Here is a 16,388-nt window from a genome sequence, read left to right as displayed (position 1 = left end):
GGGGGGCTTACCCCATGGAAGGAGGGGGAGGAAGAAATGGGGAGGTAGAAGGGTTTGCTGTATCTTTATTTCATAAATGAAAAATATTTTAAATTCATGGCAAACTTTAATACTTGATAAATATTATATATATATACACACACATTTTTTTTTTTTTGAGATGAAGTCTCACTCTGTCACCCAGGCTGCAGTGCAGTGGTGCGATCTCGGCTTACTGCAACTTCTGCCTCTCAGATTCAAGTGATTCTTCAGCCTCAGCCTCCCGAGTAGCTGGGACTACAGGTGTGCACCACTGTGTCCAGCTAATTTTTGTATTTTTAGTAGAGACGGGGTTTCACCATGTCGGTCAGGCTGGTCTCAAACTCCTGACCTCAAGTGATCCACCTGCCTTGGCCTCCCAAAGTGCTGGGATTACAGGCGTGAGCCACTGCACCCGGCCAGGTGGTAGGTTTTTTAAGAATATATGATTTGCGATACTTTTCAGTTTGTTTGAAATGTTTATTTACGATAAGTTTTAAAAAAATTAAAGATAATATTTTTATTGCAAGCAAATCAAACATTAACAGTAAATATAAGTAAAGTTAACGCATTGTGCAAGGAGACTTCCAGGAGGTCGTGCTCTGCAGGTCCCCTAAAGCAGACAGCTTTTAGCCCATCATGTTGTGTGGTTCTTGAGGCTCTGAGGTAGATGGCCTCCCACTTCACAGAGGGGAAAACTGAGGCTCAAAGAGGGTAAGTCGTTTGTCTAAGGGCACAGTGTAGGTAACTGGCAGCCCTGGGATTGGGTCCCTGGGGTCTGGGTTGTCCCTTGCCCCAGGCCCTCTTCCCTGTTGGGCATTGCCGGGGCCATCTACCTGGCCTGGATGAGCTTCGGTGTCCCCAGCAATCCCATTGGGTGCTTTCTGACAATTCACCAGGCATTTGTGGAGCCCCCACAGGAGCCTGGCTTTGTCCCTGGCACTGGGGCTGTGGCTGGGGTGCAATCCCTTTCCCCATAGGCTGATTGGGAAACCGACACTGACAGCCTCTGGTGGCCTGGGGGTGCTGGGATCCCCAGAAGGTGCATTCTGGTTTTGAGCTTTGGAGGTGGGCTGGCCTGGAGCAGCCCTGCTGGCACCGTGGGCATCTGTGGACAGCCCTCCCACACCCCTTGCCTGGCTCACGCCCCCTGCACATGCAGTGTCAAGTCTGCCAGAAGATGCATTGGGACTCCTCCCAGACTAAAACCAAAGCTTCGAATAGTGAACCTCACAACAAACCATTTTCCAGTGGACTGGAGGGGTGACACCCCCCCAGATCTAAGGAGCCCAGTTTGCTCTCCATCCCCAATCCCATCCTGCCGGCCAGGGGAGCTGCTGCCCGGGGGTGCCGTTTCTCTGGCTCTTCAGGAAGCCATTTGCAATGAGCAGGGCAACAGCCTCTCCAAGATGCCAGTGTCTTAATCTCTGGAACCCGTGAATGTGTCACCCTCCACGGCAAAGGGGAGTTACGGCTGCCCTTGTAATCACAGGTGCTAATCAGCTGGCCTTCCAATACGCGGGCTTTGTGTAGCAGGGTGGTCCCCTCAGTCCTTATAGGAGAGAGCCTTTGTGAGCTGTGGTTGGAGCCATGTGAGCACAGAGCACAGAGGGGTGGAGATGAGCGGGGCCACCAGCCCTGGGATGTGGGTGGCCTGGAGAAGCTGCACAAGGCAAGGAAGGGATCCTCCCCTAGAGCCCCCAGTTGCATTTACCTGCTAAGACTGGTATTGGACTTCAGAGCCACAGAGCTATAATCCGCTTGTATTGTTTTGATAATTTGCTTGGTTAATTTGTTAAAGCAGCGATAGGAAAGAATACATCTTTGTTGGCAAAGTGATTTTCTTTTTCTTTTTTCTTTTTTTTTTTTTTTTTTAGAGACAGGTTCTCACGTCATTGCCCAGGCTGGCATGCAGTGGTGTGAGCATGGCTTACTGCAGCCTTGACCTCCTGGGCTCGAGCAATCCTCCCGCCTGAGCCTCCCAGGTAGCTGGGACTATAGATGGATGCCACCACACCTGGCTATTTTTTGTAGAGACAGGGCCTCCCTATATTGCCTAGGCTGGTCTCGAGCTCTTGGGCTCAAGCTATCCTTCCACTTTGGCCTCCCAAAGTACTGAGATTACAGGCATGAGCTACTGCCCCCAGCCTCCTCAGAGTGCTTCTCTCATCCTGCTAAGGAGCTGGGACACAACCATCTGGGGGCCGGCTCAGGAGTTGCAGCCTTCTTGGCTCCAGGTTGATCACAAGGCAGAAAAAGGTCTGAGGTGCAAACCTGCCCAGCCACCATGTGGGAAGCTATTGGCTGCTTATCAGCTCCGGGGCCTGCGGTTGGTCCCAGGAAGCACCCAAGGGGAGCAGGGGGCTATTGAGAAAGGTCCTGGCGAGGGGATAGCAGCAGCCCCACCCCCAAATTAACCCTCTAGTGCCAATAGCTTCTTCCTCCTCACCTAGCCTAGCTTGAAATTTATGTTCATTTTACTTTTCAAGGGAGAAGGCAGGTCAGCGGGGTTGGTGGCCTTTTTAAGACAAGGCTTCCTGACCCCTGGCGGGTGTCCTGGGGCCCCCGGATGGACCTCAGTGGGTCTGTGTGGCCCAGAGTGTGTAGGGATTCTGTATATTTTCTTTTCTGACAGTGGATCCATTTTTCCAGGTTTCTCAAAGGGGTCTTTGATCTCCCAAATCAAAAACCAACCAAATTCCTTCATTTGTATTTGAAGCCTCTTTTATGCTGGACTCTTGAAGGCTGGGATTCAATGTCGAACACCCACACAAAGGCTGCCCTTGGGGGTGTTAATTTAGGACAGGAAGGAGGGGGTTGCCATTCACATCCATACATAGTAACAGACCCAGAGTCAGGGTGGTGCCTAGGGAACGCAGCCCATCCCGAGGGCTGCAGACAAGATTTCGTGGCGAGCGAGCTGAGAGCTCTGGGCCCAGTGGGTGCCCACGAGGCCAGGCTGGTCCGGAGAGGATGCTCTGGGCTGTGGGACCTGCAGGGGCAGAGGCCTGTGCTGTGGGGTTTCTTGGCACCTTTGGGGAGTGGGGAGGAGGCTGTGGGGGCTGAAGCAGGGGAGGGGAGTGAGGGTGGGCGGGTCAGGCATTCTCTTGGGAGTCACGTCTTGAGTTTGAACTTCATGCCAAGCATGTTCAGAAGTCTTTGCAGAGATTCAAGCTGTGGTGTGGGGTGCAGGTGATAAGATCATTCTGGCTGCTCTAAGAAAGGTGAGGAACAGGGTGGGTGCCGAGGGGGTGCTCGGAGGCCGGAGACTCCTTAGAGGATGTGACAGATCATCCAGGCAGGAAGTGTAGGCAAACTGCATCCCGGCAGAGACTGCCGTGTCTTGGAGCTCCATCGGGTGCACCTGGGTAATGAGGGGGAGAGGAACTAGGCATCGCGGGCTTAGAATTCACTCTGATTTTCCCCACCGCCTCCTCATCAAAGCCCCACCAAGTCTCCATTTACACAGCCCCCAGGACGGGGCTCTCACTGTTTCCCGTGGCAGAAATTCATTGCTGGGAACCTGCCTCCTTCCCGCGGATGGCTCGTGGCCCTGTTTGAAGCTCTTCTAAAACCTGCCTGGAAGTTAAGAAAAAAATAAAATAAAAATACCAAGGCCTGGGCCCCACCCTAGGCTTAGGCCAGAGTCCTTGAGTGTGAGTGTGAGTGTGTACGCCTGTGTGCCTGCCCCTTTGAATCGCTCGTCCCCCCGGTTTTGGGCTGGAGCCCTGCCGTGGGGCCACACAAGTTGAATCTCTCGGCAGCCCTGTGTGTGCTGGGGCGGGGGCGCATGCTCCGGCACGCTACCCCACGCTACCCCACGCGGAGCTCGCTTTCCTGCCCGCCAGCCCCCTCCCCCGGGGCTTCACGTGCTCTTCAGATGGTGCGGTTTGGGGTTGAGAAACTGGGTCCCTGCACTTCCTTCTCCCCACCCACGTTTGGACCCAGCTCCCTGGTAAGCAGCCGCCTTTGCCAGATGACCCGTGGAGGCGGGAGCTGAGCCTAAGCACCAGTCCTGACTTGTCTGCGGCCCAAGCAGGGGGTTGAGGAGGTGGATGAATCCCGGTGCTGGCGTCCGGGCTGTCTCCTGCTCACTTTCTGTTGCTTGGGGGCGGGTGGGGCAGGCTTGGACGGACAGGGGAGCTGGGAGTCCCTCCTTCGTTTCCTTTCCTTGTTTTCCTGCTAATAAGTCCTAAGGATACACAGGAGCTCCGGCCACTTTCTGCTGGGACAGCCGTGATCAAAGAGCCCTGGAAGCACAGAGCAGGGTCTGGAGTCCCAGGTGGCAGGGCCAGTGCCCACGCCTCACTCGTACACCACAACTAGCTTCATGAGCTGTGCTCGGCCTTGGTCTGTTTGGCCTTGGGTTTGAACTAAGTTATGCCAAATGTCGTGGCTTTACTTTAAGACAGGGTTGGGGAAAGTAGCACTCAGGACACTCCTTGTCCCTCCTGTGCTCATGACAGACATTGCTAATAGATCATGGCCTCTCCTGTGCTCATGACAGACATTGCTAATAGATCATGGGACTTCCTTCTGACGGAGCCTGAACACAGCTTCAGAATCCTCCTTGACTCAGGACACCAAGGAGTCAGCAATGTCCCTGGCTCGAGCTAGCAGCTTCACCTGACACATCCCTGAGCTGAGGCGATGTTCCTTCTCCTCCGCCCTGCCCTCTGCCTCCCCATAGGGAAGAGGGAGGAGGCTCGTGGAGGGGCATGGCTACCTGTGGCCCTGGGCATTGCCACAGCCATGAAGGCCATCTTAGGTTTCTGCTTGGCGTCGTGTGCTCTAGAGGGCAGGCTATAGAGTCCGGCTGTTTGGGCTCCTCCCTGATGGTTCCTTGACCTTGACCTTCTTGTGTTGAGGACACCCTGGCCCTGGGGAGGTTCCTGCTGCCCCAGAGCTGGTTCTCTCTCTCCCAGCCCTGCTACTCCCCCACGGAAGGTGGGGACCAGGGGCCTCTGGGCTCCCCCTGGCTGCCTCCATCCACTCTGAGCACCCCCTTGCAGCATTGAGCCTTGGGGCTGGTTCCAGCCACGCAGATCTTCCCTCTGCCCACGCTGTCTGCTGACCCAGGCCCCAGCTTCCTCATTCCTTGCCAGGCTCAGTGCCTGCCTCTGATCCTCTATCCGATGCTACTCCAGCAGCCTCAGGCATGGAGGGCGCCTCGTCCCCGCTGCTCAGCATCCTCATCCAGGAATGCCTCACCCTTGGATGCCTCCCCACCCTCCTATCTCACTTCCTTTTGGTTCTTACCCACATGTCACCTCCTCAGAAGAGCGCCTGCTGGCACCCCCAGCAGCATGCCCGCTCACTCCAGCTTCTCCTGCCTTGTTTTCCTCTGTAGCCCTCATCTCCATGTAAGTCATGTGCACTCACTTATCTATGACCCGCCTCTCGTTCTGGAAAAGCCCCTGAGTGGCAGGGCTTTGCTGTCTTACACCTGGGACTCATCTCATGCCTGCACACCAGGAAGCAGCCCCTAGCAATGGCTGAATGAATGAGTGACTCCACAAGGCATGCAGGCCACGAGGGCAGGGCACCCAGGGGCAAGCGCTCCTGCCCCACAGCCTGGAGCCCACCGGCCCCGCCCCAGTCTTCAGCGAGTTCACTTCACCGAAAGTCTCAAGTGTCTCCTCAGGACCAGGTCTAAACACACATGTGATTCAGTTATAATCAATTAAATGTAATTTCCTTATTGGTGTGCATATCTTTCCACATTGCTTTTCTGAACTACAGATAAATTTTATATCTGTATAAATAGATATATTCAAAAATGGCATTCTGGGAGGCCAAGGTGGGTGGATCACCTGAGGTCAGGAGTTTGTGACCAGCCTGGCCAACATGGTGAAACCCCGTCTCTACTAAAAATACAAAAATTAGCTGGGCATGGTGATGAGTGCCTATAGTCCCAGCTACTCAGGAGGCTGAGGCAGGAGAATTGCTTGAACCCAGGAGGCAGAGGTTGCAGTGAGCCAAGATTGCACCACTGTGCTCCAGCCTGGGCAAGAGCAAGACTCTGTCTCAAAAAAAAAAAAAAAAAAATTGCTGATGAAAATAAAAGCAGCCTGCTTTTCAGTCCCCAGCAGGGAGCATGGTGCTCCTGTCTCAGCCTGAGCCTTGGAGGCCGGTTCCTGACTCCTGTGCTCTCCATGCTGTTCTCTCTCCTGCCTCCTTCCTCCTCAACCCTCTTCTTTCTTCTTTCTGCTTTCCACTCTTGGCTCGCTGCTTCTAGCCCATTTCATTCCAGAATTGTTCTCAGCCATGGGGTAGCTAAGGCACACCGAAGGTTTCCAGGACCAACAGAATGTCCAGTCTGTGTCTGAGGAGGTGTCCTAATTTGCAGTGTGTGGTCCATGGGAGCCTAGCTTACTGCACCACTCCTGTCCCACCCATTTTACAGATGAAGAAAGTAAGGTTCAGGGAAGGGAGTTCAGCGATGTCCTTCTTATCTTACCATTTCTCATTATCCTAGAAGCTATGCAGATAGAATTCTCATGAATCAGAGAAAAGCCAAAAATTGAGTGGTGTTCCACTCTTTGACATATACCCTAATGGCAGGTAGTGGGTGTGGAGGAAAGAGCCATGCATTCAAACAGTTAACAGGTGTGTGTGTGTGAATGGAGAATGTGCGTAGTTTCAAATTTCCCTAACAAGTGGACTAGAAGAAGAAGAATAAAATATGAAACTGCCATGAACACTCAAGCCTACCCCAGGAGGTATAGGAGCTCTCTTCATTTTGCAAACCAGGAGTCCAAGATCTAGGAGAGCTGGGGTTTGACTCCAGAGCTGGAGCAGTCCCCAGGACCTGGTCTTGACTCACGAGTTAGACTCCACTCAGAGGCTGACTGTGCTCCAGGGTCTACACCTCTAAGGGTGACACCTGGGCTCAAGCAGACTGCCATTTTCTATGTGGGATGAGCCTTCACAGGGCAGCCAGTTGGGATGGGTTGAGGGTTGGCTGTAGATATCAGAAACCCAAGTCAAATGCGCTTCAACCAGTAGAAAATTCACCAGCCCGCAGAGCTGAGGTTGGGTGGACATTAGAGTTGGTTGATCCAGGAGCTCAACAGTGTCCTCTGAGCCCCAGCTCCTTCTGCCCCCATCCCACCATCTTCAGTGCTGCTTCCTCTCAAGGCCACAGCTGTAGTTGGCCAGGGGGGCTTCATTATTTTTTGCTCCTGGGCAGTAGGAGGAAGAGAATGAATGTCTCTCCATGGGTCTTTCTTAGGAACGTGGGAACTTTTTCCAGAAGTCCCTATGTCTTTTAGTTTGTGTTGGGTCACTTGCCCTTCCTGAACCACTTCCTGACTCCTGGACAGGATGTGCACTGATGAGCTTAGCTTTGGGGATCTAATAGTGACTTTACAAAGCCTCTTTGAGGAGGTGACATTGGAACCAAGGCTTGAGCCAGACACAACAAAGATTGCAGGGAGGGGCATTGCAGGTGGAGGAAACGGCACATGCAAGGGCCCTGCGGTGGGAGTGAGCTTGGTGTTTGGTCAATCAGAGCACACCGGGCCCTGTGGGCCACAGGCACAGCCTGGGCCCTGCTCTGAGTATGACAGAGAGCTCCTGGGAAGTTGTAGGTGGAGGAAAGACAGGTCATGACTAGGAAAAAAGCAATCCCTCTGTTGTGGGGTGGAAGGAAGGTTGCAATGTGTGTGAGAGAGAGACAAGACAGACAGACAGACACTTCTGCAATGTTTACAAGTGCTCAGGCCCTGACCCGAATGCTTCCAAATTTACGTAGTTCTGGAAAACCCCCGTGTATCATTTTCACTACTCAAAGAAACCTCGGGAGTGTTTTCTTCTGAAAGGTCATCAGGTTTTGACTCTCTGCTGTCTCATTTCTTCTTGCTGGTGGTGGTGATGGTTGCTTGTCCCAGGCCCTGTCCCGCATCCTCTTGCCCCTGCAGAGGGATGAGTGTGTTGGGGCCTCACAAGTTGAGGTTGTTCATAAGCAGATCTCTTTGAGCAGGGCCCCTGCAGTGGCCTTGTGAGAGGTGGATGGGGTTTGATTCCCTTATGGAATCCAGGCAGATGTCAGCATTTAAATGACACATGTGTATAAAAGAAACCAGTGTCCGCAGAAGGTTCCAGAAAGTATTATGGGATAAGACTGCATGAGAGAGGAATGGGGCATTGGCACCTCCCTTAGTAGGGCCTTTGCTGGGGGTAGAAATGAGTTTTAAGGCAGTTAGACCCTCGAACTGGCTTTTGAATCGGGAAATTTACCCCCCAGCCGTCTGTGCTTCATTGCTGTTCACATCACTGCCTAAGATGGAGGGAACTTTGATGTGTGTGTTTCTTTCTCCTCACTGGGCTCTGCTTCTTCACTTCCTTGTCAATGCAGAGAACAGCAGCAGCGACCAGAGGCAGGCCTGTAAGAAGCACGAGCTGTATGTCAGCTTCCGAGACCTGGGCTGGCAGGTAAGGGGCTGGCTGGGTCTGTCTTGGGCGTGGGCCCTCTGGCGTGGGCTCCCACAAGGCAGCGGGTCTGTGCTCGGTCTTGTTTCTCATCTCTGCCAGTTAAGACTCCAGTATCAAGTGGCCTCGCTAGGGAAGGGGACTTGGGCTAAGGATATAGGGAGGCCTCATGAAATCCGAGAGCAGAAATGTGGTTGAGACTTGAACTCGAACCAGGAACCCAAACACTTTGGACTCTGAACCCCATTCTCTGCATGCACCTCATTCCCATCCCTTGGCTGGCTGCTTCTCAAGATGATGCCGGGCCGTGTGTTTGAAGGTAGATACCTGGGGAGCCATCTCCCCCTCTGCCCTCTGTCTTCACTTACCCCATTCCCATTCCCACGGGAGGGACGGATCTGCCCAGCTTGGTTCAGGCACTTGTTCCTGAACCAGTCAACTGTTTCAGGGGTGGGGTCATGTTACTGGCACATGGCTGCCCCCTCTGGAGCCATTTGCATGGAGTGAGGCAAAAGGCAGGGGATGAATCCTAGGAGAGGAGTGAGGGTCATGTGATCCACCTGCCGTGAGCTCTGGTGTGATTCTCATTCAGCAGTCGTGCAGCATCTGCAGCATTCTGGGCCCTGTTCTAGGTACTGGATTGGAGATGCAGCGATGAACACTGCAATGTGTCTGCCCTGTGGGGCTCAAATATCCCTGGAGAGGGTATTGTCATGAGGTCATCAGGGCAACTGGTGGTATTCTACCCTCAGGGAGCTTGTAGTTCAGTGGGAGAGTCCAGAATCTTCCCTGGGGATTATGCCCAGACACACTCAGGGCGTACATGCATACAGCCAGCTCTGAGCCCTCCTGTGAGCCTGCCCTCAGGACTGATGACCACATCCACCTGCTGCTGGGACAGAACCCAAACTCCAGGGGCCTCTGCTGGAAGATTCCATGTGCTTAAGCATCACTGAGGAGTATATTGATTATTGGGCAACATTTCTGTGCCACCCAGACCCTAGAGGCAAGGATGGCACATGGATCCCTTATTGACCAGTGCACCTGGAGCCAGCATGGGTGATGCCATTATGAGTTATTAGCCTCTCTGGCAGGTGGGCAAACCAAGGCATGGAGGTTTTTTTAAGGTGAACTGCCAGTGTGTGACCACCTAGTGAGGGTAGAGCTGATGATTGCCTCACACTGGAGGCTCCTTCCTGTGCCGTGTTCTGTCCAGAAGACACAGCCATGGATGTCCATTTTAGGATCAGCCAAGCCCCGTGGGGCTTTCCTTCATTTTTATTTTATGTTTTTTTAGAAATGGGGTCTTGCTCTGTCACCCAGGCTGGGGTGCAGTGGTGTGATCATAGCTCACTGCAGCTTTGAGCCGTCTTCCCACTCAGTCTACTAAGCTTGGACTACAGGCCAAGACTATAGAGTGGTCCTTCTTTCCATTCTTTTGGGACCATGAGAGGCCACTCATGTTTCCTGCCCCTGCTGGGCCCCCTGCTGCTCAGAAGGCATGGTCTGAGGCTTCCACCTTGGGTCGTGAGCCTGGCGTGGTGGTTTCTGGCCAGCATGGGGGTTGGGATGCTGTGGCTCAGGCCTTCTGCATGGTTTCCCACACTCTCTTCTCCTCCTCAGGACTGGATCATCGCGCCCGAAGGCTACGCCGCCTACTACTGTGAGGGGGAGTGTGCCTTCCCTCTGAACTCCTACATGAACGCCACCAACCACGCCATCGTGCAGACGCTGGTGGGTGTCACGCCATCTTGGGGTGTGGTCACCTGGGCCGGGCAGGCTGCGAGGCCACCAGATCCTGCTGTCTCCAAGCTGGGGCCTGAGTAGATGTCAGCCCATTGCCATGTCATGACTTCTGGGGGCCCCTTGCGCCATTAAAAAAAAATCAAAAGTTGTACATTATGACTGGTTTGGTATAAAGAGGAGTATAATCTTCGACCCTGGAGTTCATTTATTTCTCCTAATTTTTAAAGTAACTAAAAGTTGTATGGGCTCCTTTGAGGATGCTTGTAGTATTGTGGGTGGTGGTTACGGTGCCTAAGAGCACTGGGCCCTGCTTCATTTTCTAGTAGAGGAAACAGGTAAACAGATGAGAAATTTCAGTGAGGGGCAGAGTGATCAGAAGCTGGCCAGCAGGATAATGGGATGGAGAGATGAGTGGGGACCCATGGGGCCATTTCAAGTTAAATTTCAGTGGGGTCACCAGGAAGATTCCATGTGATAATGAGATTAACCCGCCCAGCACGTGGCGACACTCAGTAGGTGTTATTCCTGCTCTGCCAACAGCAACCATAGTGATAAGAGCTACAGGGATTTTGTTCTTTTGCTTAGAATCCAAGGTTCAAAGACCTTGGTTTTGTAGCTCCCTGTCATGAACATCATCTGAACCTTTCCTGCCTACTGATCATCCACCCTGCCTTGAATGCTTCTAGTGACAGAGAGCTCACTACCAGGACTACTCCCTCCTTTCATTTAGTAATCTGCCTCCTTCTTTTCTTGTCCCTGTCCTGTGTGTTAAGTCCTGGAGAAAAATCTCATCTATCCCTTTCATTTGATTCTGCTCTTTGAGGGCAGGGGTTTTTGTTTCTTTGTTTGTTTTTTTAAGCGTTGGTTTTCCAAAGCCCTTGCTCCCCTCCTCAATTGTAAACTCCAAAGCCCTACTTGGGATTGAAGGTCCTTAGGCTGGAAACAGAAGAGTCCTCCCCAACGTGTTCCCTGGCCTGGATGTGCTGTGCTGTGCCAGTATCCCCTGGAAGGTGCCAGGCATGTCTCCCCGGCTGCCAGGGGACACATCTCTATCCTTCTCCAACCCCTGCCTTCATGGCCCATGGAACAGGAGTGCCGTCGCCCTGTGTGCACCTACTTCCATCAGTATTTCACCAGAGATCTGCGGGATCAAAGTGAATTCTCCAGGGATTGTGAAATGATGCGATTGTGGTCATGTTTAAAAGGGGGCAACTGTCTTCTAGAGAGTCCTGATGAAATGCTTCCAGAGGAAATGAGCTGATGGCTGGAATTTGCTTTAAAATCATTCAAGGTGGAGCAGGTGGGGAAGGGTATGGATGTGTAAGAGTTTGAAATTGTCCATCATAAAATGTGTAAAAAGCATGCTGGCCTATGTCAGCAGTCACAGCCTGGAGGCTGTGAACAGAGTGCCAGTCACTGATGCTCTTGCCTGGCACCTACAGTTGCTGGAAACCCAGAAGTTTCACGTTGAAAACAACAGGACAGTGGAATCTCTGGCCTGTCTTGAACACGTGGCAGATCTGCTAACACTGATCTTGGTTGGCTGCCGTCAGCTTAGGTTGAGTGGCGGCCTCTTCCCTTAGTTTGCCTTAGTCCCCTCCATTCCCTATTGTCTTAGCTCGGTCTATTTTGCTTATCAGTGGCACTCACAGGCATTTGAGTCTGTGAGTCCCTGTCCCACATCCTCTGTAAGGTGCAGAGAAGTCCATGAGCAAGATGGAGCACTTCTAGTGGGTCCAAGTCAGGGACACTATTCAGCAATCTACAGTGCACAGGGCAGTTCCCCAACAGAGAATTACCTGGTCCTGAATGTTGGATCTGGCCCCTTCCTTCCCCACTGTATAGTGTGAAAACCTCTATGCTTTGGTTCCCTTGTCTGCAAAACAGGGATAATCCCAGAACTGAGTTGTCCATGTAAAGTGCTTAGAACAGGGAGTGCTTGGCTTGGGGAGTGTCACCTGCAGTCATTCATTATGCCCAGACAGGATGTTTCTTTATAGAAACGTGGAGGCCAGTTAGAACGACTCACCGCTTCTCACCACTGCCCATGTTTTGGTGTGTGTTTCAGGTCCACTTCATCAACCCGGAAACGGTGCCCAAGCCCTGCTGTGCGCCCACGCAGCTCAATGCCATCTCCGTCCTCTACTTCGATGACAGCTCCAACGTCATCCTGAAGAAATACAGAAACATGGTGGTCCGGGCCTGTGGCTGCCACTAGCTCCTCCGAGAATTCAGACCCTTTGGGGCCAAGTTTTTCTGGATCCTCCATTGCTCGCCTTGGCCAGGAACCAGCAGACCAACTGCCTTTTGTGAGACCTTCCCCTCCCTATCCCCAACTTTAAAGGTGTAAGAGTATTAGGAAACATGAGCAGCATATGGCTTTTGATCAGTTTTTCAGTGGCAGCATCCAATGAACAAGATCCTACAAGCTGTGCAGGCAAAACCTAGCAGGAAAAAAAAACACGCATAAAGAAAAATGGCCGGGCCAGGTCATTGGCTGGGAAGTCTCAGCCATGCACGGACTCGTTTCCAGAGGTAATTATGAGCGCCCGCCAGCCAGGCCACCCAGCCGTGGGAGGAAGGGGGCGTGGTAAGGGGTGGGCACATTGGTGTCTGTGCGAAAGGAAAATTGACCCAGAAGTTCCTGTAATAAATGTCACAATAAAACGAATGAATGAAAATGGTTAGGACGTTACAGATATATTTTCCTAAACAATTTATCCCCATTTCTCGGTTTATCCTGATGCGTAAACAGAAGCTGTGTCAAGTGGAGGGCGGGGAGGTCCCTCTCCATTCCCTACAGTTTTCATTCTGAGGCTTGCAGAGGCCCAGTGTTTACCGAGGTTTGCCCAAATCCAAGATCTAGTGGGAGGGGAAAGAGCAAATGTCTGCTCCGAGGAGGGCGGTGTGTTGATCTTTGGAGGAAAAATATGTTCTGTTGTTCAGCTGGATTTGCAGTGGCAGAAATGAAACTAGGTGTGTGAAATACCCGTAGACATTTGGGATTGGCTTTTCACCTCGCCCCAGTGGTAGTAAATCCATGTGAAATTGCAGAGGGGACAAGGACAGCAAGTAGGATGGAACTTGCAACTCAACCCTGTTGTTAAGAAGCACCAATGGGCCGGGCACAGTAGCTCCCACCTGTAATCCCAGCACTTCGGGAGGCTGAGGTGGGCGGATCATTTGAGGTCAGGAGTTCGAGACCAGCCTGGCCAACATGGTGAAACCCCATCTCTACTAAAAATACAAAAATTAGCCGGGCATGGTGGCACGCACCTGTAATCCCAGCTACTCTGGAGGCTGAGGCAGGAGAATTGCTTGAACCCGGGAGGTGGAGGTTGCAGTGAGCCAAGATCGTCCCACTGCACTCCAGCTTGGGTGACAAAACAAGACTCCATCTCAAAAGAAAAAAAAAACAGCACCAATGAAGCCTAGTTCTCCACGGGAGTGTGGTGAGCAGGAGCACTGCACATCCCCCCAGTGGACCCTCTGGTCTTTGTCTGCAGTGGCATTCCAAGGCTGGGCCCTGGCAAGGGCACCCGTGGCTGTCTCTTCATTTGCAGACCCTGATCAGAAGTCTCTGCAAACAAATTTGCTCCTTGAATTAAGGGGGAGATGGCATAATAGGAGGTCTGATGGGTGCAGGATGTGCTGGACTTACATTGCAAATAGAAGCCTTGTTGAGGGTGACATCCTAACCAAGTGTCCCGATTTGGAGGTGGCATTTCTGACGTGGCTCTTGGTGTAAGCCTGCCTTGCCTTGGCTGGTGAGTCCCATAAATAGTATGCACCCAGCCTCCGGCCACAAACACAAGGCCTCGGGGAGGGCTAGACTGTCTGCAAACGTTTTCTGCATCTGTGAAGAAAACAAGGTGATCCAAAACTGTGGCCATGTGGAACCCGGTCTTGTGGGGGACTGTTTCTCCATCTTGACTCAGACAGTTCCTGGAAACACCAGGGCTCTGTTTTTATTTTCTTTGATGTTTTTCTTCTTTAGTAGCTTGGGCTGCAGCCTCCACTCTCTAGTCACTGGGGAGGAGTATTTTTTGTTATGTTTGGTTTCATTTGCTGGCAGAGCTGGGGCTTTTTGTGTGATCCCTCTTGGTGTGAGTTTTCTGACCCAACCAGCCTCTGGTTAGCATCATTTGTACATTTAAACCTGTAAATAGTTGTTACAAAGCAAAGAGATTATTTATTTCCATCCAAAGCTCTTTTGAACACCCCCCCCCCTTTAATCCCTCGTTCAGGACGATGAGCTTGCTTTCCTTCAACCTGTTTGTTTTCTTATTTAAGACTATTTATTAATGGTTGGACCAATGTACTCACGGCTGTTGCGTCGAGCAGTCCTTAGTGAAAATTCTGTATAAATAGACAAAATAAAAAGGGTTTGACTTTGCAATAAAAGGAGACGTTTGGTTCTGGCTCTTTGGCCTGTGTCTGTCTGTGTGTGTTGTGTTTTTCTCTCAGTTCTTGGACACTGAAGTTCTCTCACACTGCTAAGAGCTCCCTGCCTTCGCCTCCACCGTGAACGCTCTGTTTAGCATCCAGGCCTTGGGGGGAAGTGGCCGCTCGTCAATATTTGGTGCAGCTGTGTGGGGCTCTGGGCAGGAGAGATGGAACCAAGCAACACATGTGAATTTGGTAGGCTCGACTACAAAGGTCCTTGATTGAATTACAGTGCAGCTGTCAGCAGCTGTTTCAAAGAGGCAGGGGGTAAATTAGCTGTGTTTACTGCTAACATAGTTGAAAGATTTAGTCATCCCAATAAAATAGAGGCACCACAGAGAGAAAAAGGGCAGGAGGTGCACGCCCAAAACTTTAAAGCGGTGCCGGTCCCAGAGCTGACACTGTCCAGTGCAAATGATTGGGGCAGTTGGGGCAGCTGCTGGAGCGCGACTGTGGACGTGGATGGCCCCCAGCAGGCCTGGCGAAGGCGGCCAGGGCCCAGTGTCTCGCCGAGCATGGAGCAGCACTCGGCTGTGTAGCGTGGAGCAGCAGTTTGGACGCCTTTCCTCTTTGAAGTGCACACTCAGGTCACCTGATGGCTGTTGTTGGAATCCCAGCCTGATACTTGGACAGGCCGCCCATTCTTCCCCTATTGCCTGGAATAAAGCGGCTGCTCCTAACAAGTCCCAGTCCTTGTGATTTCCAGACCCTCCCGCCATTGTCCGGACAAGCAGTTTAGCGTTTGTTCCATTTTCCAGGCTGAAGGCCAGAGCCACACACTGGAGGTCTAGATGTGGCCTGCACACGAGTCTTATTCCCCCGGCATGGTGGTGTTTATCCATGTCTTAAAATGTGGATTCATTGCCAACATGTTTTTGAATATCAGAAGATGAGGGTGAAGAAAAACTCCCCAAGTCTGGCTTCTCTTGAGAATCGGCAGGCCTGGCCACTCTGGGCCCCACACACACAGCTGCTCTGGGTGGCTGCAGAGGGACAGCTGGTGCCCAGTCTCCACTGCTCCCTATTGCCTCTCTTACAAAAGGGTGAATGTCAGTTGCTGTTTTTAAAATTGTAGATGCGTATTTATGTGCATCCATGTCCCTAATGTCCCTATTAAGAGCAGGATAGTAGAGGCTAGCCTGGGAGAGCCGGGCACTTTGGAAAGGACAAACATTCTTTCGTTACCGCTGTCCCATTTTCCCCTTTGGCCCTCTGGGCAGGCCCTACAGGCATGTGCGTCTGTGGCTATAGCACTACAAATGGCCTCACCTATCCTCTTCATCTTCCCCCCTCCTGGTTTACCACCTCTCTTGCTCATTTTCCCCCTGGAGCGTTTTCTCGTTGCCTCTCCTCTCAGTCCCGCTCACTGTCAGGCACAGAGAGGTGAAGGAATTTACTCAAAGTCCCCCAGCTAATAGTTACTGGAACTGAAATTTAAACCTCAAAACCTGGGCTCAACCCCAGGCTTTCCTGAGCTGGAATCTCCCAGGGCTGCTGGAGAAACATGGGGATTCCTGGCCTGCAGCTCCGAGCCTGCCAGTGTCCGTCCGCCATCCTGTGTGTTGGGCCCTGACGACTGAGTTCCTGGACCATTGCTCAGGGCTCGGTCTCCCTCCTGCTTCCAAACTGCCTGAGGGCCTTCCTCTGTGCGCACCAACGCTGAGTGTTAGCTTCTCTGGTGGGTGGGGCCGATGGCCAGCCTGCTGTACCGTGGACGCTGCACACGGGTAGTCCTTTCCCTCTGT

At 52.2% G+C, this 16,388-nt stretch overlaps 1 protein-coding gene across 1 annotated transcript in view; it reads left to right on the top strand.

Moving 5' to 3' along the window:
• The window catches only part of BMP7 (bone morphogenetic protein 7), a 96,933-nt gene extending 82,315 nt beyond the window's left edge, over nt 1-14,618 (top strand). The window contains exons 5-7 of the mRNA XM_003806158.6: nt 8,378-8,454; nt 10,075-10,185; nt 12,266-14,618. Of these exons, the coding sequence (XP_003806206.1) occupies nt 8,378-8,454; nt 10,075-10,185; nt 12,266-12,415 (338 nt within the window). The 3' untranslated portion in view covers nt 12,416-14,618. The remainder of the gene's footprint in view (nt 1-8,377; nt 8,455-10,074; nt 10,186-12,265) is intronic.
• Nucleotides 14,619-16,388: the final 1,770 nt, after the last annotated feature.

The sequence above is a fragment of the Pan paniscus genome, chromosome 21, assembly GCF_029289425.2.
Source record: "Pan paniscus chromosome 21, NHGRI_mPanPan1-v2.0_pri, whole genome shotgun sequence".
Lineage (NCBI taxonomy): Eukaryota > Metazoa > Chordata > Mammalia > Primates > Hominidae > Pan > Pan paniscus.
This window is presented reverse-complemented; position numbering and strand designations above follow the sequence as displayed.